Source organism: Heterodontus francisci, chromosome 14 (genome assembly GCF_036365525.1).
Source record: "Heterodontus francisci isolate sHetFra1 chromosome 14, sHetFra1.hap1, whole genome shotgun sequence".
Classification (NCBI taxonomy): domain Eukaryota; kingdom Metazoa; phylum Chordata; class Chondrichthyes; order Heterodontiformes; family Heterodontidae; genus Heterodontus; species Heterodontus francisci.
Genome location: NC_090384.1, coordinates 47,979,833 through 48,007,071, shown reverse-complemented (window position 1 = coordinate 48,007,071; position 27,239 = coordinate 47,979,833). Strand labels below are relative to the sequence as shown.

Below are 27,239 nucleotides of genomic sequence, written 5' to 3'. Positions count from 1 at the left end.
TCCTTCAATCATAAGGTCAGAAGTGGGGATGTTCGCTGATAATTGTACAATGTTCAGCACCATTTAGTACTCCTCAGGTACTGAAACAGTCCGTGTAGAAATGCAGCAAGACCTGGACAATATCCAGACTTGGGCTGATAAGTGGCAAATAACATTCGCGCCACACAAGTGCCAGGCAACGACTATCTCAAATAATAGAGAATCTAACCATCTCCCTTGACATTCAATGGCATTACCATCGCTGAATCCCCCATTATCAACATCCTGGGGTTACCATTGACCAGAAACTGAACTGGAGTAGCCATATAAATACCGTGGCTACAAGAGCAGGTCAGAGGCTATAAATCCTGCGGTGAGCAACTGACTACCCAAATCCTGTCCACCATCTACAAGGCAGAAGTCAGGAGTGTGATGGAATACTCTGCACTTGCCTGGTTAGGTGCAGCTCCAACAACACTCGACGAGCTCGACACCATCCAGGACAAAGCACCCCATCCACTAACATTCACTCCCTCCACCACCGACATACAGCGGCAGCAGTGTGTACCATCTACAAGATGCAATGCATCAAGGCTCCTTAGACGGCACCTTCCAAACCCACGACCTCTACCACTTAGAAGGACAAGGGCAGCAGATGCATGGGAACATCACCAGCTGCACGTTTCCCTCCAAGCCACACACTATGATGACTTGGAACTATATCACCGTTCCTTTATTGTCGCTGAGTCAAAATCGTGGAACTCTCTTCCGAACAGCACTGTGGGTATACCTACCTCACATGGACTGCAGCGGGTCAAGAAGGCGGCTCACCACCACCTTCTTGAAGCCAATTATGGATGGGCAATAAATGCTGGCCTAGTCAGCGATGCCCACATCCCATGAATGAATAAAAAAAAATTCAAACTGCCGTCAGCAAAGGGGAAAACCATTCCACAGAGATAACTAGATCTTTCTTCAAAGTCAATGCCGAGTGCCCTTATTTTGTCATTGACTGCGAAATCCTTAGTTTTTATTTTGAATCTTGTGTTACTTTAAGCTTGCTAAATAGCCAAGTCATTGCATGCTCTGTTTGGTGTGACACTGAGCCAGACAGATCAGGGGGATACAAGCTTTGATCCCTAATCTTGACCGAGTTATCTGTTTTCAGCCAGGGTGGGATTTGAGATGCTATAGATGGTCTCAGTGCTTCTATGGTAAAGAGGAGAAAGATCCACCAGGGTTCTGATTCCTGATCGCTATCCAGTGACTCCTCCCAAATGATCTGTCTGCGGACATCATGTGCGATGTAATAGCCTGTAAACACTCACGATCTAAGCTCCCATGGGAAGATATTAGAGAGTTGCCAATGGCGTTGGAACTTTGCAGTGCAGAAAATTGGGTCATAATACTGTGCAGACTCATGCAAACATGAATTCATTGTTGGCCTGTCCAGCTGGGATTTTGTTTAAATAACATGCCCAATAATTTCACTTCTCCATGTTTAAATGTCATCTGTTTTCACTCACTCATGTTCAAACACCAACCAAGCTCTCTTGTACAAGCCCAAAACAAAAAAAGTTCACTCTGTCGAGCTCACAGTATTCCTTTTCAATTGCCACAATTAAAACCGCAGTTTTTCAGTCTGTATTTCAGTTTTTAAAATGACTGGGCACTCACACCAAAACCCAACCATTTTCACCGGGTGCTCCGGTTTCCTCCCACAGCCAAAGACTTGCAGGTTGATAGGTAAATTGGCCATTATAAATTGCTCCTAGTATAGGTAGGGGAACATAGGGACAGGTGGGGATGTGGTAGGAATATGGGATTAGTGTAAATGGGTGGTTGATGGTTGGCACAGACTCGGTGGGCCGAAGGGCCTGTTTGAGTGCTGTATCTCAAAAATTTTTTTAAAAAGGACTGTTGACCACTGATGTTTATGTGAGAAAAATGAGTTCTACAGTAATGTTCACTGTTGCAGTGAAAGGTCTAACTTTACGATATTTAATTAGTTAATCACTGCTGTCAGGAATAAGTGGATGCTGATTGGATTTAGCATTTGTTTTCTTCCCCCAGCGGAGTGCACAGTGATGGGCATCCCCAGTATCACCACCAACCTCTCTGGTTTTGGGTGCTTTATGCAGCAACACATTGCCGACCCAGCAGCCTACGGTAGGTAATATTGTTACTTTATGCACCACTGGAGATTAATGGTGTGCTATATTTTAACCATATCCAGTGATAGTTAGATCAAATGTTAACTAAGAAGTTTCCTGCAGGAAAAAGGCAGTTCAAGAGAAAATTGGTGAGGACAATGGAAAACAATTGTACAACATTATCACTGAATTTAGCAGCTCACAGTATTCTTGTGGAGCCAGGAGGAGCACCACAGTAGTATAAGGGGTCTCCACTGGTCCTTTTAAGGATGTTTACGTCTAGGCAAGCAGTGCCTAAATTATGCATTATACAACTGACATTAGGACCCCTATTTAGATGTGCAAGGCTTCTAACACCTTTTTCAGGCAAGCTCCCTCAACACCTAGAAACGCACCCTCTTCCAAAACCACAACTATCTTATTTGCAGAGCAGGTCAGGTAGAGGAGGTGACAACCCAAACCCCTCAGGTCCTCCCCATCCCTCCACGCTCCCAGTCACTAAGGTAAGTAAAGGCCTGAGTTTCGACAGCCAAGTCCAAGCCTGTGCTGTTTCAACATGACACTTGCTAACAATAGTCACTGGATAGTGATTAGCAGCACAATTGTCCCGGGTCCCAACCCAAGAATGCTGAATCTCATCGTAGTGCCCCAACTGCCACTCTGCTAGTTAACAAAATTCAGCTGACTTACATTTATTTACTTTGTGTTGGTCAAGTATTTTGAGTGTGTGCTATATGATTTTTTTGTGTCTCTTTTTAAAATTAATAACCTGAAAAAATGAAATAATAATTTGGGAAAAGTTTGAAGCACTGGAGCAGTAAGTTCTTCTCCCATGCCAGTCTTAAAATATCTTAATTAAAAGGATTGTCTTTTAATAATTTTCATTCTTTCAGCTGTAGGTAACAAACTGAGGAACTGTGATGAGAATTATGTGTGTAAAATGTAATTGCAATGAGCAATTGGTAGAGAAGGATTGACGTAGTCTACCTTTGCTGCACACCTAGCTAACTCAATAACATACAGAAATGAGGACAGACTGGCCCTTTGTACATAACATGGGCTCCATCTCATCTTTTGTCTGTGTTTTTTTTCTGTTAATGTAATTGTATTACTGATCACTGCATGGGGCAATGGCCTTATGTTGCTTTCAATAATATAATCACTATAGTTAAAAACAGCTCTCTTCTTTAAAGTGTGCACTGCAACTTCAAATTGGCCTGGTTGGAAAGCAAGCAGTGCCCATGAGGGATGTGTTCCTTGTATAATGACGTTAGAGAAAGAACCAGTCAGAGCCCAGGTCTTTGTTAATAAAATTAACCTCAATGGTACTAATGCCACAAGCAAGTTGGATAATACCCTACATTTCCTCCCAAGTAAATAATTGTTCAGCCTCACTAAAACTGATTGCATTCAAAAATAGCTAAATCTAGTTTACAGTGAAGGCTGCTTTAGAGCTCTGATACACATAGCATCATTGAAAACCTCATGAAGACAATAGCAGACGTAGTTATATAAAGAATAGCAGGCAAAACGCACACTGGAGAATATACAGGCCGGGAAAAGACCAGCTGGCCCATGAAGCCCAAACATGATGCAGCAACATGCGCCATTTATCCTCTCCTTGGTACATTGTAGATAATACAGACACTATAATGCACGGAGAGTACTGCAGGTGTTGTACATTAGAGGGAATAATAGAGGTGCTGTATATTAGGGAGAATAATACAGCTACAGGATATTATAGAAAGTAATAGAGATGCTGTATCTAAGCAAGAATAATATATGCATAGTATGTTAGTGCAAATAATATGGGCACAGTATATCAGTGAGAATGATATAGGTGCAGTATATTAGCACGAGTGATACTGGCGCAGTATATTAGCGAGCATGATACAGATGCAGTACATTAACAGGAGTGCCAAGGGCGCAGTATATTAGTGAGAATAATATGGGTGCAGTATGTTAGCACAAATGATATCCGTGCAGTATATTAGCGAGAATGATAGGGGGAAGTACATTAGCGAGAATAATACAGGTGCAGCATATTAGCGAGAATAGTACAGGTGCCTATATTAGTGAGAATAATACGGGACGCAGTATATTAGCATGAATGATATCAGCGCAGTACATTAACGAGAATGATATAGGCCTAGTATTATCAGTGAGAATGATACAGGTGCAGTATATCAGTGAGAATAATATGGGCACAGTATGTTAGCGAGTGTGATACAGACATAGTATATCAAGGTGAGTGATATTGCAGTATAGCACTTTGAAGGATATGGGTCCGGTATGTAAGCAAGAATGATGGGGGCGCAGTATATTAGCGAGAATGATGCAGGCGCAGTTTGGTAGTGAAAATAATAGAGGTGCATATATTAGTGAGAATAATACAGGTGCAGTATATTAGAGCGAATGATATGGGCGCAGTATATTAACGAGAATGATGTGGGTGCAGTATATTAGTGCGAATAATACAGGTGCAGTATATTAGTGCAAATGATACAGGGTAGTAGATTCGTAAGTGGTACGGGTGCAGTAGATCAGCAAGAGCAATATGGGCACAATGTATTTGCGAGAATTATACAGTCTTATTATAGTGAGTAAAATGGGCGCTTCTTAGCAAAAATAGCACAGACACAGTATATTAGTGAGATTAATACATGCAGTTCATTAATACAAATAATGCGGGGGAATATATTAGTGCGAATGATACGGGCGCAGTATATTAGGGAGAATGATATGGGTGCTAGTTACTGCTTCAGTTGAGACAGTTAACTTTAAAACCAGAAATATGAACCCCCAAACCAACTTAAAGTAGTACACAAGAAGATTTTATGTTTTAAGATTTCTACTATAACGACTAACTGAAAACCAACATAAACAAGAAGTACTTTAAGTAGCTCATGTACTAAATTACAGAGAAACCTATTTCCCCTTAACTTATTAAAGCACTTGAAAACCCCACATCACATTGATACATTACACAGTATCCTCATTGAAGTGATATCCTTGCAGTTAAAAGTCCAGACTTCTCCAGTTGCAATGGGTTGAATCTCCCAGTCCATCTCAAAGTCAATGTCCTCTTCGCTCACTTCTTCCAAGCACTTTCGACCTGGACTTCAATGAATAAGGCAATCTATGGTGACCCTGTTGGTCCTTTTCCTCTGCAAACCTCAGCTTTCAAATTGGGTTCAGGTCTTCACAGCCTTTCACTGTATTAGTGTTCTGAGAGCAGTTGTTTTCTCTCTTTATTCTGAGACTGCCACCCGCTAGTCTTCCTTTCTTCAGGTCTTCCTTACTGCTTCCAGACTTCTGAAAGCCTGTTGACTTCATCCAGAATCAGTCAGTAGTCATTTGTCTTTTTGAGTATGCAGAGACCGCATGTCTGGTCACAGCAGAATTACCCCAAAAATTTCAATTTGAGTTTGCACCTTCAGAGCTCCTGGCTCTTTGTTTATGATATGAGAGTCTGGGAGAGTGAAACCCGTTCCTTTCAGGTGTTACAACCTTGCATTCTGCTTTGTTAAGGGTCTTTCATCTGGGTCTTTGCTCACATGGTAAGCAAGACCCCTGGCTTGTTTCTGGGCAGACTTGTTGTGAGGTCACATGTCTCCTCCCACTCCATTTTACACTGCATTTAAAAATGTTTTTAAAATATGGAACAAAGGAGATTGAGGGGAGATTCAGGCGAGAGTTAATAGAAATGTGCGAAATTATGACAGGCTTAGATAAGTTAGTCAAAGTAAAACTGATCCCATTAACTAATGGTACAAGTACTAGGTTTTGGGCAAGAGATGCAGGGGCAATATGAGTAAGAACCTTTTTACGCAGCCGATGGTAATGACTTGGAACTCGCTGCACACAAGGGTGGTGGAAGCAGAGAGAATCAATGACTTCAGAAAGAAGTTGGACACTTGAAGGAAATAGACTCGCAAGGCTATGGAGATCAAGCGAGGGAGTGTGACTGATTGAATAGCTCCATGGAGGGCTGGCATGGGCTCGATGGGCTGAAAGGCATCCTTCTGTACTGTAAATGACTTTATGGCTCTATGTTGAGATGACGCTAACCTGCCCCAGTGTCACTGGTTGGGAATAAAAACCGTTAAGATAAGTGACCTCATGCACCACAATTATGAAACAAACAATAACAGTATAACGACAGACACAAATAACTAAATCATACGACAATGTCCAACGTTCATAATACCTCCCTTATTAAAAAAAAAATTAATTACCATATGAATGATTTTTCTACAACATTATCAACATATAATCTAATAGGGCTGTTACTCTAGCTTGACCCATTTTATCAGGATTGAGTCGATAAGGGTTCAGTTTGATGGGTGTAGTTGTCCCTACATCAACTCCATGAATAGCCAAAGAAGTTTGAGCTGACTTATCTGTACATACTGCTTTAAACTCTTTTTTAAAAAGTCGACTATGTCCCTTTTATGTTGCTCAGAATGATAATGTCGAACTCTTTCTAAACTTCCTAACACTTATGTGTTTGCCAGTTTCACTGCAGGAGATTCAATCTGAGAGATCTCTGTCATTTCTGTCATTTGGCATACATTTACTGCTGACAGTGTTCACGGTCATAGTACCATTTCAATGTATTCACGTGACACCCCCTTTTACTTTTCCATCTGTCTAGGGCACTAACCAAATAGGTCACGTTAGTTTCCTCTTAATGAAGTAAGGTTCACTGAACCTAGCTTTCCATATTCTCCAAGAAAAGGCAACAAAACTAGCACCTTGTCTGCAGATTGAACACTATGTGCCTTAGCTGTTCTATCCACTTAGGTTTTCATCACTTGCTGAGAAACCTTGAGATGTTCTATGACCATCTCTCAAGCTTTTAGTTGTGGGTAAGGATCTGACACAATCCACAAGAACCGTACTAAAAGGTTTGTCAAAAGCTGGTATCTGTATTAATGGGGCTGGCTTAATTGAAGGCTGTGGCTTCCCAATCATCTCACATGTATGACATGTCTTACGGAAGTCGGCCACATCCCTGTGCAGTTTGAGCCAGTAAAAATGCATCATTACCCTAGCCTGTGACTTCTGAATACCCAAATGACCTGCTACTGGAATCTCATGGGCAATTCTCAAAATTTCACTGCAGTACCCCGGGGGAAGAACAACCTGATGAACTATAGCTCAGTTCTCATCTGTATGCCTCTGGGGACGTCTCCATTTTCTCATCAGTACGTCATTTTTATGATTATAGCACTCAGGTATTTTTTCAGCCTCTGTCTCAGAGCACTCTGACATATTTTCTTTAAATCGGGGTCTGCCTGTTGTGCTTCAATCAAAGACAGTCTGTTCAACCATTTGGCCTCGCTACTCAAGTTCTGGAAAAAGCTTTCAGCCAGCCAGACCACTAAGAATTAGACAAGATGAGAAAGACTATGAACCTGGGATCTTTTTACCACACAATCTGGGAATCTTCTGCGAAATTCTTCCGCAAAACTTTAGTTTCAGCAATCTCAACTGGCTTTTCCAAAACTACTGGAGACACAATTATCTTCTCCCCAGTTACGTCATTTCCGAGCAATGAATCTGCACCTTCAGTATGCAAGTCTGAGATGACTCCCACTGTTACCGGACTGGTGACTAAATCAGATTGTAAATTAAACGTATACAATGGAACAGATAAATAACCTCCCTCAATGCCCTGCAGTATGACTTCTGCATTTATTGAACTACTTGGAGGAAAATTTACATGCTTTACTACCATTAATGATTGAGTTGCTCCTATATCTCTAAGTAGCACAATCGGCTTGTCTGCCTCACCTGACGGGTATGGAAACACCTTACCCTTGAACACAAAAGTTCTATAATCTTCAGATCCCTGTTTTAATTCATCATCACACAGTGGAGAACCCCTCTGCTTATTCTTCACATTCGCCAAGGCCACTGGCCTGTCAATGGCACCACCTATTGGGCATCCTTTTCAGGACAGGTTTTCGGTAAGTCTATCACAGCTACCGTTTGTCTTGTAGCTTCCAACATTTTGATTTAACATGCCCTCTTTTGTTATAAATATAACACGTTGGTCCTTTTGACTCCACCCTAGTCGTCTCTCTTTCATACTACTCAGCTTGCCTGGATCCTCTCTTTTAACCTTTCTCTAATTGAAACCAAATCTCTCTTCATTATCAACCTTCCTATCTCTCCAACATCTCTGAAAACTTCCAAACTGGGGCCTGGAGCTACTGCTTCTGTGGATTAATTCGTAATCATCTGCAATTGCTGTGGCATCTCTTGTTTTACCAACTTTGTTTTTCCAGCTGGCACCTTATTTCAGGAGGGACACTTTTTAAATCCGTCCATTATTACTACTTCCCTAAGGTTCTCAAAGTCTTGCTGATCTTCATTGACCCATACCACCTATCAAACACCATTTCCTCCTCTCTAGCAAATTCCAAAAATATCTGGCCATATTTTTAAATTCCTGAATTTTTGTCTGCAAGCTTCTGATGCCACTTCCTATGCATTCAGAACTGCAGTTTTAATCATTTCATAGTCACTTGACTGTTCCTTCAAGAGTGTGGAATATACCTCTTAACACACTTTGCAGTTAAGAGCCTGGGGAGCGAAAAATTCCTCAGGCCCGGCGGGGGTGGGCTCATCACTGACCTTTTGGCCAGTGGGTGGGACCTCCCACCCAGTGAAAAATTCCAGCCCATAAGCATGACTATAGCAAAACCACCTGGGCCTCCCTTTGTTTCCAGCTGTTAAAAATTGCAACTCAAATCTACATTTTTGAGCCCATGGCTCTCTGTTTACAATGTAAGTGTTTGGGAGAGTGAAACCCATTGTCCTTAGAATGTTGCACCCTGCTTTCAAAAGGGTTTTGATCTGGGTTCCTTGTTCTCCTGGTAACCAAGATTCCTGGCTTGTCTCTGGGCAGATTTTGTATGAGGTCATATGTCTCCTCCAAATGTCCATTTTACACTGCATTAAAGATCCCAGTTTTTAAAACATAACCTTACTATGACGTCCAGTGTTCATAACAATCTGGGTGCAGTATCTTATGGAGGCAGTAGAAGGCATTGTCACTGCTCTCATCTGTAATTTATCTTTTGCAGCACAGCACGTCTTTCTCACTCTGTTTCAATGAGCCATTGGTTACCTAGTCTCTCACCACAACGACTGCTTCCAGCCTGTATAGGGTGATGTAGAAAGTGGCAGACTCACCGAAACTAAACTTTTTTAGAAAATGGCAGTATGGCATTGTCACGCTTACACTAGGAGGAATTATGAACAAAAATTGAACTTATAAAACAAACCCTAAACGAGCACTTTTCCTGAAAAACAAGATGGAGTCAAGAGGTCAGGTGACCTCATCCTGTACTGCCAATATACATGGAAAGTAAAAGAACCCTGAATCAATCTTCATGTCTGGACCAGCCTTGGAGAAGACCTTAAAATGTAAATTGTTCATTCTGTGTTAATGGCTACCTGTCCATCAAATTGGGTTAACAATGGCATGGCAGACATGGTGTCTCCAAATTCAAACTCAAATGAATGGGTGTTAAAGTACTGTATTTTATCAAAATGGAATGAAGATGGGTGACACCCAGACCCCATTGTCTAACAATGGCCCTGCCGTCAGACACGATTTAAAAGAACAATGTTAAAGCGAAACCATGGTCACATGACAGACCAGAGTCTGATGAGGAGCTTAATAAAAGTATATGCTGCGCAGACAAAGGCTGAGCCAGAGAGAGAGATTCTGTCTTCTCCAGAATATGAAGGGCCCTGCCTAATAACACCATCTTTAAACTACAAGAAGGCAGTGATTGGAAGTGGCCTTGAACACTGTACCTGCGAAATTGCACCAGAGTTTTTGACATTAAACTATGACTGAGATACAACAAATCGAAGTGTTGCAACAACGCATTCACCCTCCTGAAAATTTCAAAGTCTTGTCTTCAGTGAACCAGGGAAAAGGAAAAACATGCTTGCGCCGTGAACTCTTTGTAAAAACAGTCAGACCTAAATGCAAGTTATCTTCTAACCTCTATCTTTTCTTTGTGTGTGTGTATCTCTGTATGTGTATGAGAGTAGGTGAAGTTGCACATATTTTCAGGTAGTGTGTAATAAACATTTATCTTTCTTTAAACCCGTCATTTGTCTGACTGTTTACTTTAAACCGCTGAGGGTTTAAAACACATTGCTAATAAAAACACTCTTTTCGGTCAGTTGAGAGGTGAAAAAGGGAAACCATCCCTATCATTTCCCAGCTGCCTGTAACAGATTCGGGGTTCGTGAGCTGGGATCGGAAACATTGGATTAAACAAGTGATTCAGAAGCTGGAGGCAAATTGATCGTAAATTGTTAAAAAAAAAATCAGGTTTTCTTGTATTTTTACTGAGCTAAAATAAACAAGACATGGCCACGTTTGATGCCAAAGCATTTGTAGAACTGGGAGAGTTATCTTGGAATGAGGTAAATTCATTAAATATTGAGAACTTAAAAGCTATAGCTAACCGGGTGGGAGTCGCTTTAAGGCCGAAAGCAAGAAAGCCTGAGCTTCTTAAAATTTGTAAAGCTGGTCTTTTTAATATTGTCTCAGAAACAGAACAAACAAGCATGGAATCTGAGACTGACCAAGTTATACAAGATACAAGTTCCGAAGAAGGGTCACTGACCCGAAACGTTAACTCTGCTTCTCTTTCCACAGATGCTGCCAGACCTGCTGAGTGATTCCAGCATTTCTTGTTTTTGTTTCAGATTTCCAGCATCCGCAGTATTTTGCTTTTATACAAGATAGAATTCAACTGGAAAGAGACCTTGCCATGTGGAGAATGAAATTAGAGTTTCCAAAAGAGAAAGGGGAAAGGGAGATGCTAAGGGAGAGAGAGGCAAGAGCTTTTGAACTAGCTAAGGAAAGAATGAAATTGCAAAATGTGGATACTGCCAGCAATTCAAATACTGACCCCAATTTGGAGCAAAGCTTTGATTTTTTTTGAGACACTCAATTCATACCAAAATTTGATGAGGTTGAATCATATTTTATCACTTTTGAGAAAATGGCCCACAGGTTAAATTGGCCAAAAGAGACTTGGGGCCCTCCTTTTACAAAGCGAATTAGTGGGAAGAGCCTGGGAAGCTTACTCATGTTGTCAGAAGAAAGCTCTTTAGATTATGAGCAAACCAAAATTACTATTTTAAAAGCCTGAGTTAGTCCCTGAGGAATACCGACAGAAATTCAGAAATACTCGGAAAAGGCCTACTCAGACCTTCCTTGAATTTGAGTGAGTTAAATACATGGCTTTCAATTGCTGGGTGAGATACTTAGAACCCTCGTATGAGAACTTATGAGAGGTGATCCTATTAGAAGAATTTACAAACAGTATTCCAATTAACATAAAGACGCTTATTGAAGAACAAAGGGTCACGGGTGAGGGACGCTGCTGCAATGGCAGATTATGAATTCAAACATAAACCCTTTCATCAGGGAAAACCCTTCCCTAATAATCCCCAGATGTCCAGAAGGGACAGAAAGTGGGATAACAATAGGCAATGGGGTGGTAGTGAAAGGGAGAATAGGAGTGAGAATGCAGGAGGCCCTCCACAAGTCAGGAAAGAAGGTGCAGAGGGTATAGTACCTGTGTGTTCCCACTACAGTAAATCAGGGCACGTGAAAGCCAACTGCTGGAAATTAAAGGGGAAGCGAGTGGGTTTTGTCAGGGTTCGCGAGGCCAGTCTAGGAAAGGGCGCACTAACAGATGGCAAGGCAGACTGTGGCCCTAACCACAGTGAGTGACCCGAACAGACTCCTACCTGATTCCTCGCATCAAAGAATGTATTGACGGTGCAGGCAACTCCGCTTACATCAGTAAAATTGATTTCTTAAAAGAGTACTGCCATGTCTCCATGACCTCCCAAGCTAAGGAAATCTCAGCTTTTGTAACACCAGATGTTCTATTTCAATGCAAAGTCGTGCTATTTGGTTTAAAGGATGCCCCAAACCTTTCAAGGATTGATGAATCCGGTGGTGATTGGTTTAAACAACTGTGTTTGCTACCTTGGTGACCTGCTGGTTTATAGCGACACCTGGGAAGACTATCTAAATCACTTAAGAGTATTCATTATTCAAGGGTCTCCAAAACTCTAACCTGTTGGCCAGCTGAGCTGAAAGCAAGTTCATTAAGGCCAAAGTGACCTGTTTGGGACATATTGTATGTCTGATGTTGCCAAGGGCAGCAAAAGTAACAGCCCTATTAGATTTCCCCATTCCCAAGACTCAGAGAGGGATAATGCAATTCCTGCGAATGTGCGGTTTATATAGAAAATCTGTCCCTAATTTCAGCAGCCTAGCTGCCCCATTGACCGGCCTATGAGAGAAAAATATCAAGGTAGTGCGGTCAGAACTGTGCCAGATGGCTTTTGAAAATTGAAGGCTCTCCTAACAAATGAGCTCATATTAGCAGTACCAAATTTTAACAGATCCTTTAAGGTGGCTATTGACGCGAGTGATATGGGAGTAGGAGCTTTCTTACTCTAAGATAATGACTCTGGTAGTGAGAGACCAATTACTCCTAGTTCTAATGAAAGATCACAGACCTGAAAAACTAACTCTGCTTCTGTCTCCACATATGCTGCCTGACCTGAGTATTTCCAGCACTTTACGTTTTTATTTCAGATTTCCAGCATCTGCAGTATTTTGCTCCTATTTTGTGTAGGCTATCCAGGACTCAGTCAAGTGCCTCCCCTTAAAGGGACAATAGGTCTTATACTTCCTGGAAGGAACTGGCCTAACCAACATTAGGTTTTAAAAGAAAACTGAGCAAATCAAATTAAAGTAGTAAAAGGTGGTGACAAGAAAATTCCACCCTTTGACCAGGTAGCCACCCAGACATTGGCTATGCCAGTGATTAGTTAAAACTTGCTCATAGTTTCAGCTCCACTCTGATTTTAAGTAGGAAACTGTCTTATTGGCCACTAATTGCCCTGTGCATGAGATGACTCAGTTTAGGCTTGCTTTTCCCTCAGGGATTTACATCCTTGATCGTCGTTTTAGATCTCTGGATGACTCGTGCAATCAACTGACCTCGTTTATCTACAGCTTCTGTCAACAATCTCGTCGACAGCGCATCATTCAGAGGAATCGCACGGAGCGCCTCTCTGATCTGCTGGACTGGAAGTATCTAGGAAGGGTAAAGCTCAGCAAACTTTCTCATGTCTTAGAATAATTATTTGTAACCAGTTTTCAACTCCAATCAAGTATTAGTGTTGTGGAGTTACCTGTTGCATAGTTTTAAAAGATAGAAGCGCTTTGCTGATCATTATTTTCACACTTTGCTTTCTTCATTATGTTCTGATTTCTTCACTCCCTACCTTTATTCTCTACTTTCTGTATTTCCGTCATCGCACATTCACCATTTATTTTATCAGGGATTCTCTTGATTGTCTACTGTAACTTTGTCAGAGGATCCACAGAAACACCTAGTTCTTCTCATATATGTCACAGCACAAATATTACAGAACAACCAACAATTACTTCTCTCTTTGCATGACCATCTCTGGTATACAATAGGACTCCATCCTTTATTTCTTTTATCATTTATACTCTTTCCCCTTAATGATACCATCTGAAAGCACAGGGTCGGTTTCCACATGAATGTCAGATACACAGCTCTACATCTCTGTCACCTTGACCAATCCAATGACTGTTGCTATGCTCTGAAACTGCTTGTTGGACATTTAGATCTGAATGAGCCAAAAATCTCCTTTGGCTTAATATTGGTAAAACTGAAACTATCGTCTCCAGCCTCTGCCAGAAAACTACCCAGATGGCAGCTCCGGGAGCAAGGAACCTCATACACTGCTCACTCCTGAACATAACTTCCATTTCCACATCTGCTCTCTTATGAAGAACATTTATTTCTAGCACCTTAACATTGCTAGCTTCTGCTCCTCCCTCTCTGCTACTGCTGCTGAAACTGTAGTCCATGTGCTCTTAATCTTGAGGCTCAACTTCTCTAATTGTCTCCTGGCTAACCTCTCCACCTTATTGCTTCATAAATTAGAACTCAGTTGAAACATTGCTATCCAAATCTCGACAGTCTTCCAGTCTCACATTCCCATCATCCCTGTCATCTTGAAGCTGAGGTCACCTGCTGCACCAGCAAATTAACCTGAAGCTTCTCGTCCTCATTGTCAAATCCTTCCATGCTGTTGTTGCACCTTACCTTAGTGATTTCTTCCTGATTTACATACCGACATGCATCCTCCACTCCTCTGAGGATTACTTCTCAAGCCCCCGCTCCCGCACTGGTGGCTGTTCTCAAACACTGCACTCCTGCTCTCTTGAAATTTCTATTAACATCAATCCACCTTGACACCTTCTTTCCTAAGTTTAAAAGCCTCCTCCAAAAACTTCTCTTTGACCATGTCATCATGCCCCGTCCTTTGCTTTCCCATTATTCTTCCTGCTTGTCCTCCATGTTTTTACTCCTCAATGTAAAGTATTTTCGGAGGTCTTTCTGTACGTAAAGAGCACTACAGAACTGTTCATGTTTTTTGCTGTTGTCACTGTACATGCATTATCTCCCAGAATGAGAGTGATGTTGTGTCTTTGTACAAGGTGTTGGGAGGCATTGCTTCTTTGTAAATGGAGTACCTTCTCGATTATCTTTTCAGTATTACCTACACGCAAGACAACTGGCATTAGCAAAGGCTTTTCCAGATTCCTTTACATCCACTCTTGGGGAGCCTGAGGTGGTAAGTAATTCCTTTATTTGTTGACTTGGCAGTTTGTTTACACTGCTAATTATTATCATAGTGTCAGACTTGCTTGAGAAGGAGATTTTCATCATTATTCTTCAGGCTGCTCTCTGAGGTTACTTGAAACAAAGTATTAGCCAATTTTAATGACTTTGAGATTTTTGAAAACTAAACCATTTTTAATTGCATCAGTGACATGGTGCCAGTGTCTCATGATGTTCTTATGTGAAACCTTGTGCTCAAAGGTTTTACTGTATTGCATTTTACAATTCTCAGCTCACATTAATACCCGATGTAATGTTGGGGAATTGAGCCCTTGTCACCATGTTCTTGCCCGTCAGTGTTGCATCCTCCACATCATGATTTGGATAGTGAGGCTGACCATTCTACATTTAGCTCAGATTTTATCAGTGTTGCCCTTCATCAACTGTAAACCTTTTTTGTTATGATGGTGTCGACATATTTCTGGTCATATATTTTAGAATGGAATAAATATGGCCTGCCAAATAGCTGCACAAAAAAAATTGCTATGTATGAATTAAGTCATCATTTCTAAGGTGAGAGAGGCTGGAAATGGAGCCCCTGTGTTGAATAAACAACAAGGCAGTTCATCCAAGCACAGGAGCTGCCATCTGGCAGAGCATCTAAAAAAACTATGCTTTTCATGGTTGTCCTACCTTTAAATAATATATAAATTTGCCAGGAAAAACAACAGATCTGAGGATTGGGAGCAGTTTAGAATTCAACAAAGGAGGACCAAGGGATTGATTAAGAAAGGGGGAATAGAGTACGAGAGCAAGCGTGCGGGGAACATAAAAACTGACTGTAAATGTTTCTATAGGTATGTGAAGAGGAAAAGGTTGAAGACAAATGTAGGTCCCTTATAGTCAGAAAAGGGGAATTTATTACGGGGAATAAAGAAATGGCTGACCAACTAAATGCATACTTTGGTTCTGTCTTCACAAAGGAGGACGCAAATATCATACCAGAAATGTTGGGGAACACAGGGCTTAGTGAGAGAGAGGAACTAAAAGAAATCAGTATTAGTAGAAAAATAGTGTTGGGGAAATTGATGGGATTGAAGGCTGATAAGTCCCCAGGGCCTAATGGTATGCATCCCAGAGTACTTAAGGAAGTGGCCCTAGAAATAGTGGATGCATTGGTGGTCATCTTCCAAGATTCTATAGACTCAGGAACAGTTCCTACAGATTGGAGGGTAGCTAATGTGACCCCACTATTTAAAAAGGGAGGTAGAGAGAAAACAGGGAATTATAGACCAGTCAGCCTGACGCCGGTCGTGGGGAAAATTCTGGAGTCCATTATCAAAGATTTTATAGCAGAGCACCTGGAGAACAGTGGTAGAATTGGGCAGAGTCAGCATGGATTTATGAAAGGGAAATCATGCTTGACAAATCTACTAGAATTCTTCGAGGATGTAACGAGTAGAGTTGATGAGGGGGAGCTAGTGGATGTGGTTTATTTGGACTTTCAGAAGGCTTTCGACAAAGTCCCACATAAGAGATTAGCATGTAAAATTAAAGCACATGGGATTGGGAGTAGTGTATTGCGATGGATAGAAAATTGGTTGGCAGACAGGAAGCAAAGAGTAAGGATAAATGGGTCTTTTTCTGAATGGCAGGTGGTGACTAGTGGGGTACCGCAGGGAGCGGTGCTAGGACCCCAGCTATTCACAATATACATTAATGATTTAGGTGAGGGAACTAAATGTAATATCTCCAAATTTGCAGATAACACAAAACTGGGTGGGAGGATGAGTTGTGAGGAGGATGCAGAGAGGCGTCAGGCTGATTTAGACAAGTTGAGTGAGTGGGCTAATGCATGGCAGATGCAGTATAATGTGGATAAATGTGAGGTTATCCACTTTGGTAGCAAAAACAGGAAGGCAGATTATTATCTGAATGGCTATAAACTGAGAGAGGGGAATATGCAGTGAGACCTGGGTGTTCTTGTACAGCAGTCGCTGAAGGTAAGCATGCAGGTGCAACAGGCGGTAAAAAAGGCAAATGGTCTGTTGGCCTTCATAGCGAGAGGATTCGAGTACAGGAGCAGGGGTGTCTTGCTGCAATTATACAGGGCCTTGGTGAGGCCACACCTGGAATATTGTGTGCAGTTTTGTTCTGCTTATCTGAGGAAGGATGTTCTTGCTATAGAGGGAGTGCAGCGAAGGTTGACCAGACTGATTCCTGGGATGGTGGGACTGACATATGAGGAGGGATTGAGTCAGTTAGGATTATATTCGCTGGAGTTCAGCAGAGTGAGGCAGAATCTCATAGAAACCTGTAAAATTTTAACAGGACTTGACAGGGTAGATGCAGGAAGAATGTTCCCGATGGTGGGGGAGTCCAGAACCAGAGGTCGTAGTCTAAGGATACGGAATAAACCTTTCAGGACTGAGATGAGGAGAAATTACTTCACCCAGAGAGTGGTGAACCTGTGGAATTCACGACCACAGAAAGCAGTTGAGGCCAAAACATTGTATGTTTTCAAGAAGGAGTTAGATATAGCTGTCTAAAGGGATCAAAGGGTATGGGGTGAAAGTGGGAACAGGCTACTGAGTTGGATGATCAGCCATGATCATAATGAATGGCTGAGCACGCTTGAAGGGCTGAATGGCCTACTCCTGCTCCTATTTTCTATGTTTCTATGTTTAGAAATGAAACATTCCACTTTTTAAGATCTACAAAATTCACAGTAAAGGTTTTTGGTTTTGTAATGTGATAATGCCAGACAATTTTGTCCTGAATTTCTACATTTAGACTTTAGGATTTTTCTGATGTCTCCAAAATGCATTCGCGGTTCCTGACTCCCAGTGTTGCAGACAAATTCTCGGACCATGCTGCCCAGTGCCTTTTGGCGAGCTGGCCTTTCAGGAGATTTGCCTGGGATCTGCATTTGGGAGCTGGTACATGTGATAAGGAATCTTCCTGGATGATTTATCACATATTTGATTGAATGCTGTTGAACTGCTTTGTCTTGGAGAGTATCGTTAGGTCACATGACCAGGGGTCGGCAACGTGTCCGTACACGGCCACCGGTATCCGTGGTAAACAATTTTGGGGTCCGTGACTGGTAATTTCAGGGACGACAAATTTCCCATTGGCTTCTTCAGTCCGGCTTTTTAAAAAATTGCTAGTGTCAGTTTCACAGCTGACAGGTGCTGAGAGAGAAAACAGTGGTTTCTGAACTTCGGACAGATTGTGTTTTCCGTCAGGTACTTTTTTTAAAAAGCCCGCCAGAAAACCAAGAAGCTGTCTGAAGATCAGAAGCACTGTTCCTGCTCTCAGCAATGTTCAGGGGGTGGGGGGAGAGGGATGGACTCGGGGAGGAGAGAGAGAGAGAGAAGGGGCAGAGAGCGAGCGAGAGCGGGCGAGGGAGAAGAGGCCGAGAGCGGGCCAGGGAGAAGGGGCCGGGAGTGAGAGCGGGTGAGGGAGAAGGGGCCGGGAGTGAGAGCGGGTGAGGGAGAAGGGGCCGGGAGCGAGAGCGAGTGAGGGAGAAGGGGCCGGGAGTGAGAGCGAGCGAGGGAGAAGGGGGAGCAGGCGAGGGAGAAGGGGCCGTGAGCGAGCGAGGAGGGGCCGGGAGCAAGAGCGGGCGAGGGAGAAGGGGCCGGGAGTGAGAGCGGGCGAGGGAGAAGGGGCCGGGAGCAAGAGCGAGCGAGGGAGAAGGGGCCGGGAGCGAGAGCGAGCGAGGGAGAAGGGGGAGCGGGCGAGGGAGAAGGGGCCGGGAGCGAGGGCGAGGGAGAAGGGGCCGAGAGCGCGAGCGAGCAAGGAGGGGCCGGGAGCAAGAACGAGCAAGGGAGAAGGGGCCGGGAGCGAGAGCGAGCGAGGGAGAAGGGACCGCGAGGGAGAAGGGGCCGGGAGCGAGAGCGAGCGAGGGAGAAGGGACCGCGAGGAAGAAGGGGCCGGGAGCGAGAGCGAGCGAGGGAGAAGGGACCGCGAGGGAGAAGGGGCCGGGAGCGAGAGCGAGCGAGGGAGAAGGGGACGGGAGCGAGAGGGGGAGAGAAAGATGGACACAGAGAGGGGATTGACAGATGGACATTCATTCAGATCTGCACATCACTGCCTCCAGTGCGCAAGCAGAAACAGTGAGCTGAATTTCACCGGCTCCTCGACGCCGTGGATCACAGCGCGGGGGCCAGCAAAATTCTGCAGGGTAAGCCCACCTTGACTCGTGGTGTCAAGAAGGGCCCACCGCAAATTACTGCCGGTGGGGGGACCTGGGTGTGCCCCCCCCCCCCCCCCCACCGCACCCCTTGCTGCATGGCGGCGGTACCCCAGTTGCAGTATGTTAAACAGTACGTACCTCTGCAGATTATGCAGCCCACCGCCTCTGCATGGCCACCTCCTGATTTTTCGCTGAACGGGCTCCCGTCACGTGCTGTCCCGTTCACAATTTGAAAAGCTGGCGGGTCCTGAGAGGCAGAAGGTTTTGCGGCAGAAGGGAAGTTCCTTTTCAGGGGTCTCGCTCTGCATTCTTAAAGGGAGGAGTAACGGGGGGATTACAGGGGTCTCAGTCTGCATACTAGAAGGGAGGAGGAGGGGGGGGATACACTGGGATCTCACTCTGCATACTGGAAGGGAGGAGGGAGGGGACCTGGGATTACTGGAGGGAAAGCTCTGCAGGCATAATGGGAAGTGCTGTGTACCTTCTCTCAGTAAACAGTGTATGCTCTGTGTTTATTCATGTTTGTGAAGGAGCAATGACACTCCAGTCACCCTGTGTGTGGGATGGGTGCCAGAAAAAGTAAGAGCATTAAGGTTATATGGATGGTGGGGGCAATCGATTCAGCTGGTAGGATCTTGATGTGGTCATGCTGTGCCATTCAGTGTTAGCCAGGATGGGCAATGCCATGGCACACCACAAAGTTGATCCATGAAAGCAGCTGATGTACCCGTCAACACCAATCCTTGCCCTGTTAGGAACCTTCGAATACATGAAGGGTTCAACTTTATTTATCACATGGAAATAGGTATGGCTCATCCTACATTGTGTGATCTTCTGCACGTGAGGATCTGTGTACACCAGAGGCAATATCAACAAGCAGGTGAGATCCACATAGAGGCCCCCGGTCTTGAGCAGCAGCCCCCAAGGGGAGCTTGCCATTAGGCTTGCCATGCATCTACAGGTCCCACATGACATGCCATCGGATGTCAGAGCACCAGTGTCAGAGGAGATTGAGCATGTAGAGAGGGTGGTGACATGTCTCTGTGCCCTGCTCAAAGAGGACCTGCAGTCCATGGGCTCCGGTGGACATCCTGTGCCTACGGTCCTCATAGTGACAGCGGTTCTCAAGCCTGACGCCTCTGCAGCCTTTTAGGGGCCCACCAGAGACCTTTGTGGAATCATACAGTCAGCAGTGTACCGCTGCATCAGGGAGGTCACCGATGCCCTGCACCAGAGGGCCAGTGAGTATGTCCGCTTTAGGACAGACTCTCACAGCCAGGCCCAAAGGGCCATTGGTTTCAGCGCCATTGGTTTCAGCACCATTGCCTATGGTTATAGGTTATAATGTTATAATGTTCATAGACTGCACTCATGTGGCCATCAGGCTTCCCGCCAGGCTACCATCTGCAGACATACCATTAAAGGAATCCTCTCAATTTAGGTGAAGCTGGTATGTGATCACCATATGTTGCTTCATGCAAATCTGTGCCCGCTTCTCAGGCAGCTGTCATGACACCTGGGACCTGCGCCAGTCCCAGCTGCCACCGCGGCTCACTGAACTGGCTCCGATGGAGGGGTGACTTTTTGGAGATAAGGACTATCCCTTGCAGACATGGCTTCCGACACCAGTGAGAGACCCCATCACTGCTGAAGAGGAGAGATACAACGCCAGCCACTAAGCAACATGAGCCACCATTGAGCAGGAGATAAGCATGCTGAAAGAGCGCCTTCAATGCCTGTATGGATAGGGTGATGCCCTGTGCTATGGGCCGGAAAGGCCAGCTATTTTCTTTACTGCTCTGCACAACTACACACCCAATAGGGGCCTGGCGTGGTGAGGAGAGACGTCAACAGGGTTCCTCCTCGGAATAGGAGGACGCTGAGGACCTACGATATGAAAGATGCAGGGAAGGGCAGATGGTACCCAGGCTCTGCACGCAGGGCTAGCAGTGAGCTAGGGATGTACGGCAGTGGCTTATCAGACAGGGGCTGTCTGCTCCATAGGAACCAAAATGAGCTCTGCAAGCCACACGTCACCCACGCTCACCTGCTGTGCACCAGTCTACATCTGCAGTATCCCGGTGTAAACCATTAGAGGTAGCAGCTGATTGAGCCAATGGCCATATCACTGAGTCCGTGGCGACGCTTATGAGTAATGGTGGCATGGCAATGATATTGCATACGTTGGCTCTCATGAAGGGCCAACAGTGCAAAGGGATGTGACATTGGCGCTACATGCTGGCACACAGCATTCACACAGAGAAAAGGACACACATGTTGGTGAGGAACATTTAGTGAAAGACGTATTTACATTGCTGCGACACCCATGCATTCCCATTTGTGTTAGTGTGTTCTCTGTAAACCTCTGTAATACCTTTTATGGTATATTTAAGTCTCACGTCCTGGAATGTGCAAAATTAAGATTATTCACCTAGGTGGGGCACGCCTACAAGAAGGAATGTTACAACTGAGTGGAAGAAGAGGATCACTACTTCACAGGACACTGGGACACAGCAGGGTAAGTATGTGGCAGCAAAGCGAAAAATGCTGGGGTAACTCTGCAGGTCAGGTATCTGTGGAGAGAGAAGCAGAGTTAACTTTCAGGTCTGTGAACTTGGACAAGTTAACTCTGCTTCTCTCTCCACAGATGCTGCCTGACCTGCTGGGTTTCTGCAGCACTTTCTGCTTTGCTGCCAGATTGACAGCAGCCCCACTCTTCAGCAGTCAGGTAAGTATTCTTTGACAGCTGTCAGGAAGCAGGTGCTGGGGGGCTTAAAATAGGGCCCCAGCACCTGCTGCACAACTGTCAAAAGGTGTCTTGCTGCACTGAATGTATTATAAGGAGGGCGGCTTGGCGCCGTGATGCTAATGAGCTCCCGCGCGTAATATCGCGGGGTTCTGCGCAGCTGCTTAATGTGGACACCCCGCTGAGTTTAACAGGTGGCGGTGCCCGAATAAAACTCAGCCCAATGTCTGTTGTCTTACTAAATAGGGAGAAATGCATTTTAAATCGGACTGTGTTTTGATGACATTCGATTGGCTATACACATTAAATACAGATTAATTGCCTCCATGTCTGTGGTTGACTCAATAATTTTATCAAATGTCCGTGGTGCAACATGTTGATGCTACCCCTGCACAGGACCCAGTTTCTGTGTTGCGATCGGCCTGTCCTAATATACAGTATACAGTCACTGTGAGACACTGATGAGCTTTGTCCAATTTGCAGCAATCCGAATACAAGGAAATAATAGATCACCAACGTAATAATGTAAATGCATCATTTGTTCATTTTCCCTTGTGAAGTTGAATTACTTTACTATTTTTTTAAATTGCAGAGTGAAGGTTTCTGCTACCCAAGACCTGCCTCCAAACCACCATCCCCTGCTACCTCCCTCCATTCCAGCCCCTACCACAGTGAAACAGAGGAAGATGAAGAGCGATACAATGAAGAGGAAGAAGCTGAGAAAGACCGAATGAACATAAAACCAATTGCTATGATCAATTCAAAATTAGAGAAGAGAAGGGTGAAGAAAAAGAGCCAGGCCAGTGAGCCCAGATCCCCAGGAAGCCTTAACCACAGCTCTAGCGACCCTGAAAACAATAATGACTTGGGAATAGAGGAAAGAAACTAGAACTACGCGAGAAATTATTAATAACTACAGGGCTGCCACATTTTACCAAAGCTGGATAGGGTGTTTGGGGAGGTTGAGAATTTAGACAGAGGATGGGATCATGACTTGAGTTTTAATGTTGGCTATTATGGAGGAATTATCCAAAACCAGAATAACCTCAATGATTCATGCTTCCAAATCATGAGACACAGAAATAAATACAGACAAAACTGGACTTTTGATGTCTGGTCTTAGGTTTTGAATGGATTATCCAGAAATTTCTAACTGCTCAGTCAAAAACAGGATGGGTGGCAACCTAGAATAGTCAGATCAATTTACAGGTGGTATTCCCATAGTGGCTTAGTTAGACTGAACAAAATCTGCACGAATGCCTTTGTTGCGTGTTTTCCTGTGCAAATTAACGTGTCATCACGTCTCTTATACATGTTCACAGTAGATGATACATTTGAAATAGATACTTCAGTATCCAGAACAAAACCTATAGAAACTAATAGATGCTTCTAGCGAATTGCACATCTGTAATGAGGAGTTCAAAATATAGCACATCAAGTAATCCATAACCATTAGCTGAACTCCAAATTTAAATACACCAACACAGCAGCCCCTCAGTCGATAACACTCTATCGGTTATGCACCTCATTATAAGGCTATGTTATCACAATCAAACTGAAAATTTGCAAAATTAGTTTGTTGATTGCAAAATGTATCTGTTGAATTTTAAAGGAGTCATGTTCCTTATTTTTATATTTTAATGTAAATGGAACAAAAGTTTGGGGCAGTACTTTTGTTGAAAATACTCCGTTTTGTTGAGGAAAAAGGATTAACTCACAAAAATATTGCGATTTTTTTTTTTTTTTTTTAATGAGCAGCTGGGAAGAAGTGAGGTTGGTCGTGCCTCCCTGCTAGAATCCTCTCTGACTTCTCCAGCCTAGAGTAATTCCACCAGAAATGTTGGTGGCTGTAATGTTGGACTGCCCTGAGATGCCGAACCCTGGAAATGCTTCCTCTTTCCCTCAACCCCAATAACTGACCAACACATTTGGATGCAAATGTGGAGAATGGCCATTTGGGTACAGTCGTGGAGGGCAGCAATGTCTGGAGCAGTACAGAAAACTGGTGGATAGAATGTTTTTTGGATAGGACGTGGCACTTTGAAAAGAAAAAAGAAAAATTGGACCTACAGCTCCTTTTACTTTCTAAAGAGAGGCAAGATGGTTGTTTTCCAAATCTTGGAACCCTAAAATTTGGCCATTGAGAAGTTTACGGTTTCAGTGATGTTTTTTCCATTGTGAACACCCAATGAACGTGATGATAACTTTCACTCCTCCCTGCTTCTGCAGTTTCCTGTAACTCCTGTTGCTGTTCAGTTTGGGTGTGTTTTCTCTGTTGAAAGTAAACTTGGGAAATTTTAATGCATTAGAAAATAAATATATTCTAAGTTACAGTACTGAGTGAAGCAGTGTGCAAAATAGTTATTTTAAAAGCATGAAAATAAAGCAAGTTACTTTTTTAGTTTGGAGGTCAATCTCTTTTCTTACTAAGTGTGTATGGCAATATATTTGCATCTTAACTGAACCAAGAAGGGAAACCCGAGGAACATTGACCATCACGTATGAAGAGAGAATTAATTGCCAAGGGGTGAGTAGCAAGCTAGAGGGTTGCTGTGAAACTTAAGAACATAAGAAATAGGAGCAGGAGTAGACCATACAGCCCATCGAGCCTGCTGCACCATTGGATACAATCATGGCTGATCCTCGGCCTCAACTCCACTTTCTGCCTGCTGCTCATAGCCTTTCATTCCCTGAGAGACCAAAAATCTGTCTATCTCAACCTTAAATATATGCAATGATGCAGCATCCTCAAACCTCTGGGGTCACTAATTCCAAAGATTCACAACCCTTTGAGTGAAGAAGTTTCTCCTCATCTCAGTCCGAAATGGTCCGAAATCCTGAGATTGTACCCCCATGTTCTAGATTCCACAGCTAGGAGAAACAACCTCTGTGTCTACCTTGTCATGCCCCTTCAGAATCTTGTATGTTTCAATGAGATCACCTCTCATTCTTCTAAACTCCAGAGAGTATAGATTCAATTTACTCAGCCTCATTATATGTCTTGAAGTGCCAAATAATCAAAGGGGCTAGATAACCCTAATGAATGGACACAAGTGTCAAATGGTAACAAAACACAAACTATAAAAGGAAACTTAACTAAATCAAAATATTGTTCCCAGAGGTGATATTGCTTTCCAATCCCTCAGGTAAGCCTCATAGAAACACAGAAAAATAGGAGCAGGAGTAGGCCATTCAGCCCTTTGAGCCTGCTCCGCCATTCAATAAGATCATGGCAGATCTTCCAAACTCAGTAACCTGTTCCCACTTTCTCCTTATATCCCTTGATCCCATTAGCCCTAAGAATTATATCTAACTCTTTCTTGAATATATTTAATGATTTAGCCTCAACTGCTTTCCATGGTAGAGAATTCCACAGGTTCGCCACTCTCAGTGAAGGAATCTATCCTCATCTCAGTCCTAATTGCCTTACCCCTTATCCTTAGACTGTGGCCCCTAGTCCTGGACTCCCCTGCCATCGAGAACATCATTCCTGCATCTAGTCTGTCCAGTCCTGTTAGAATTTTGTAGGTTTTTATGAGATCCCCTCTCATTCTTCTAAACTCTAGCGAATACAAGCCTGATCAACTCAATCTCTCTCCATACGCCAGTCCTCTCCACATCCAGGGAGAAGACTCGGAGGGCGGAGTTCCGGACTGGTAAGTATAAAAAACTTCGCTTGGGGATTCGCAGCCGACATCCAGGGAGAAGACTCGGAGGGCGGAGTTCCGGACTGGTAAGTATAAAAACTTAGCTCTGGTTAAAAAAAACTGAAAAAGTGATGTCACAGGAAAGCTGTGACCTGATCGGCTGGTAGGGAATTTGTACTGAATTTGAAAATAAAACATTGATAAAAATTGATTAAAACACTAATTAATTAGTTAATAAGTAAAGTAAACCGGAGGGAGGAGATTACTGTATTTGTTAGCATTTAATATTTATAGTAGAAATCTAGCACTAGGGACCATATAGTTAATTGTAACATAATTTAGTAAGGATTTAATAAGTATTTATTGTAAATTAATTTATTAATTAGTGCTAGAAATGTCAGTTAGAGGGGTGAAGTGCTTCAACTGTGATATGTGGGAGGTCCGTGACGCTTCCAGCGTTCCGGATGACTACATCTGCAGGAAGTGTACCCAGTTGCAGCTCCTCACAGACCGCATGGATTGGTTGGAGCAGCAATTGGATGCACTTAGGAGCATGCAGGTGGCAGAAAGCGTCATAGACAGGAGTTTTAGAGAAGTGATTACACCCAAGGTGCAGGCAGATAGATGGGTGACCGCGAGAAGGGGCAGGCAGTCAGTGCAGGAATCCCCTGAGGCTATCCCCCTCTCTAACAAGTATACCGTTTTGGATACTGTTGGGGAGGATGGCCTATCAGGGGAAAACAACAGCAGCAGCCAGAGAAGTGGCACCACGGCTGGCACTGTTCAGCAGGGAGGGACAAAGCGCAGAAGAGCAATAGTTATAGGGGACTCCCCTTGATGAGTGAATTCCCTTTTGTTTTCGGAGGACCAGGGGACTGCTGGGTAAGTGAAAACTATATATTTGGGCGGTTTAAAATCAATTTCTTTTAGTTTTGGTTGCAGCAGCTTGGACAGAAGCGGAGGTACGGAGCGAACTTGCAGCTGGGAGGTCAATTTCAGTGTAAGTTAAAAGTTAATTCCCTTTTGTTTTCGGAGGACCAGGGAACTGCTGGGTAAGTGAAAACGATATATTTGGGTGGTGGCTGTACCCGAGACACTACACGTGTAGTGTCTCCCACCCACCCTCCTCCTCTAACCAAAAAAAAGGACTCTGGTGTGTTGATAAGGTAAGCTTTTTATTTAAAAAGTTCTGTCCGTCGGATTGCTAAGCTAACAAGTTTTGACTTTTTTTGGGGGGTTTTCAGTAGATTTGTTGGGAATTTAGAATAGTGGGAATGGAGGTTAAGGCAGTTGTATGTTACTCCTGCAGAATGTGGGAGGTAAGGGTCGCCAAGAGTGTCCCTGCTGACTGCATCTGTGGGAAGTGCACCCAACTCCAGCTCCTCAAGAACCGCGTTAGGGAACTGGAGCTGGAGCTGGATGAACTTCGGATCATTCGGGAGGCGGAGGGGGTTATTGAGAGGAGTTATGGGGAGGTAGTCACACCTCAAGTAAAAGAAGTAGCTAGATGGGTTACCATCAGGGGAAGGAGAGGGAACCAGCAGGCAGTGCAGGGATCCCCTGTGGCCGTTTCCCTCAACAACAGGTATACCGTTTTGGATACTGTTGCGGGGGACGACTTACCAGGGGTAAGCAATGGGGTACAGGTCTCTGGCACAGAGTCTGTCCCTGTTGCTCAGAAGGGAAGGGGGAAGAGGAGCAGAGCATTAGTCATTGGGGACTCCATAGTTAGGGGAACAGGTAGGTTCTGTGGGAACGAGACTCACGGTTGGTGTGTTGCCTCCCAGG

At 43.9% G+C, this 27,239-nt stretch overlaps 1 protein-coding gene across 6 annotated transcripts in view; it reads left to right on the top strand.

Moving 5' to 3' along the window:
• The window catches only part of LOC137377031 (glycogen [starch] synthase, muscle-like), a 132,131-nt gene extending 107,926 nt beyond the window's left edge, over nucleotides 1-24,205 (top strand). For 5 of the 6 annotated variants that reach the window (XM_068046187.1, XM_068046184.1, XM_068046190.1 and 2 more), the window contains 4 exons: nucleotides 2,053-2,148; nucleotides 13,143-13,306; nucleotides 14,793-14,873; nucleotides 22,397-24,205. In XM_068046187.1, the coding sequence (XP_067902288.1) occupies nucleotides 2,053-2,148; nucleotides 13,143-13,306; nucleotides 14,793-14,873; nucleotides 22,397-22,693 (638 nt within the window). In that variant the 3' untranslated portion in view covers nucleotides 22,694-24,205. Of the gene's footprint in view, nucleotides 1-2,052; nucleotides 2,149-9,229; nucleotides 10,214-13,142; nucleotides 13,307-14,792; nucleotides 14,874-22,396 lie in introns of those variants that run through there. The other variant, XM_068046191.1, reaches the window with a different exon arrangement.
• The last annotated feature ends 3,034 nt before the right edge of the window (nucleotides 24,206-27,239 follow it).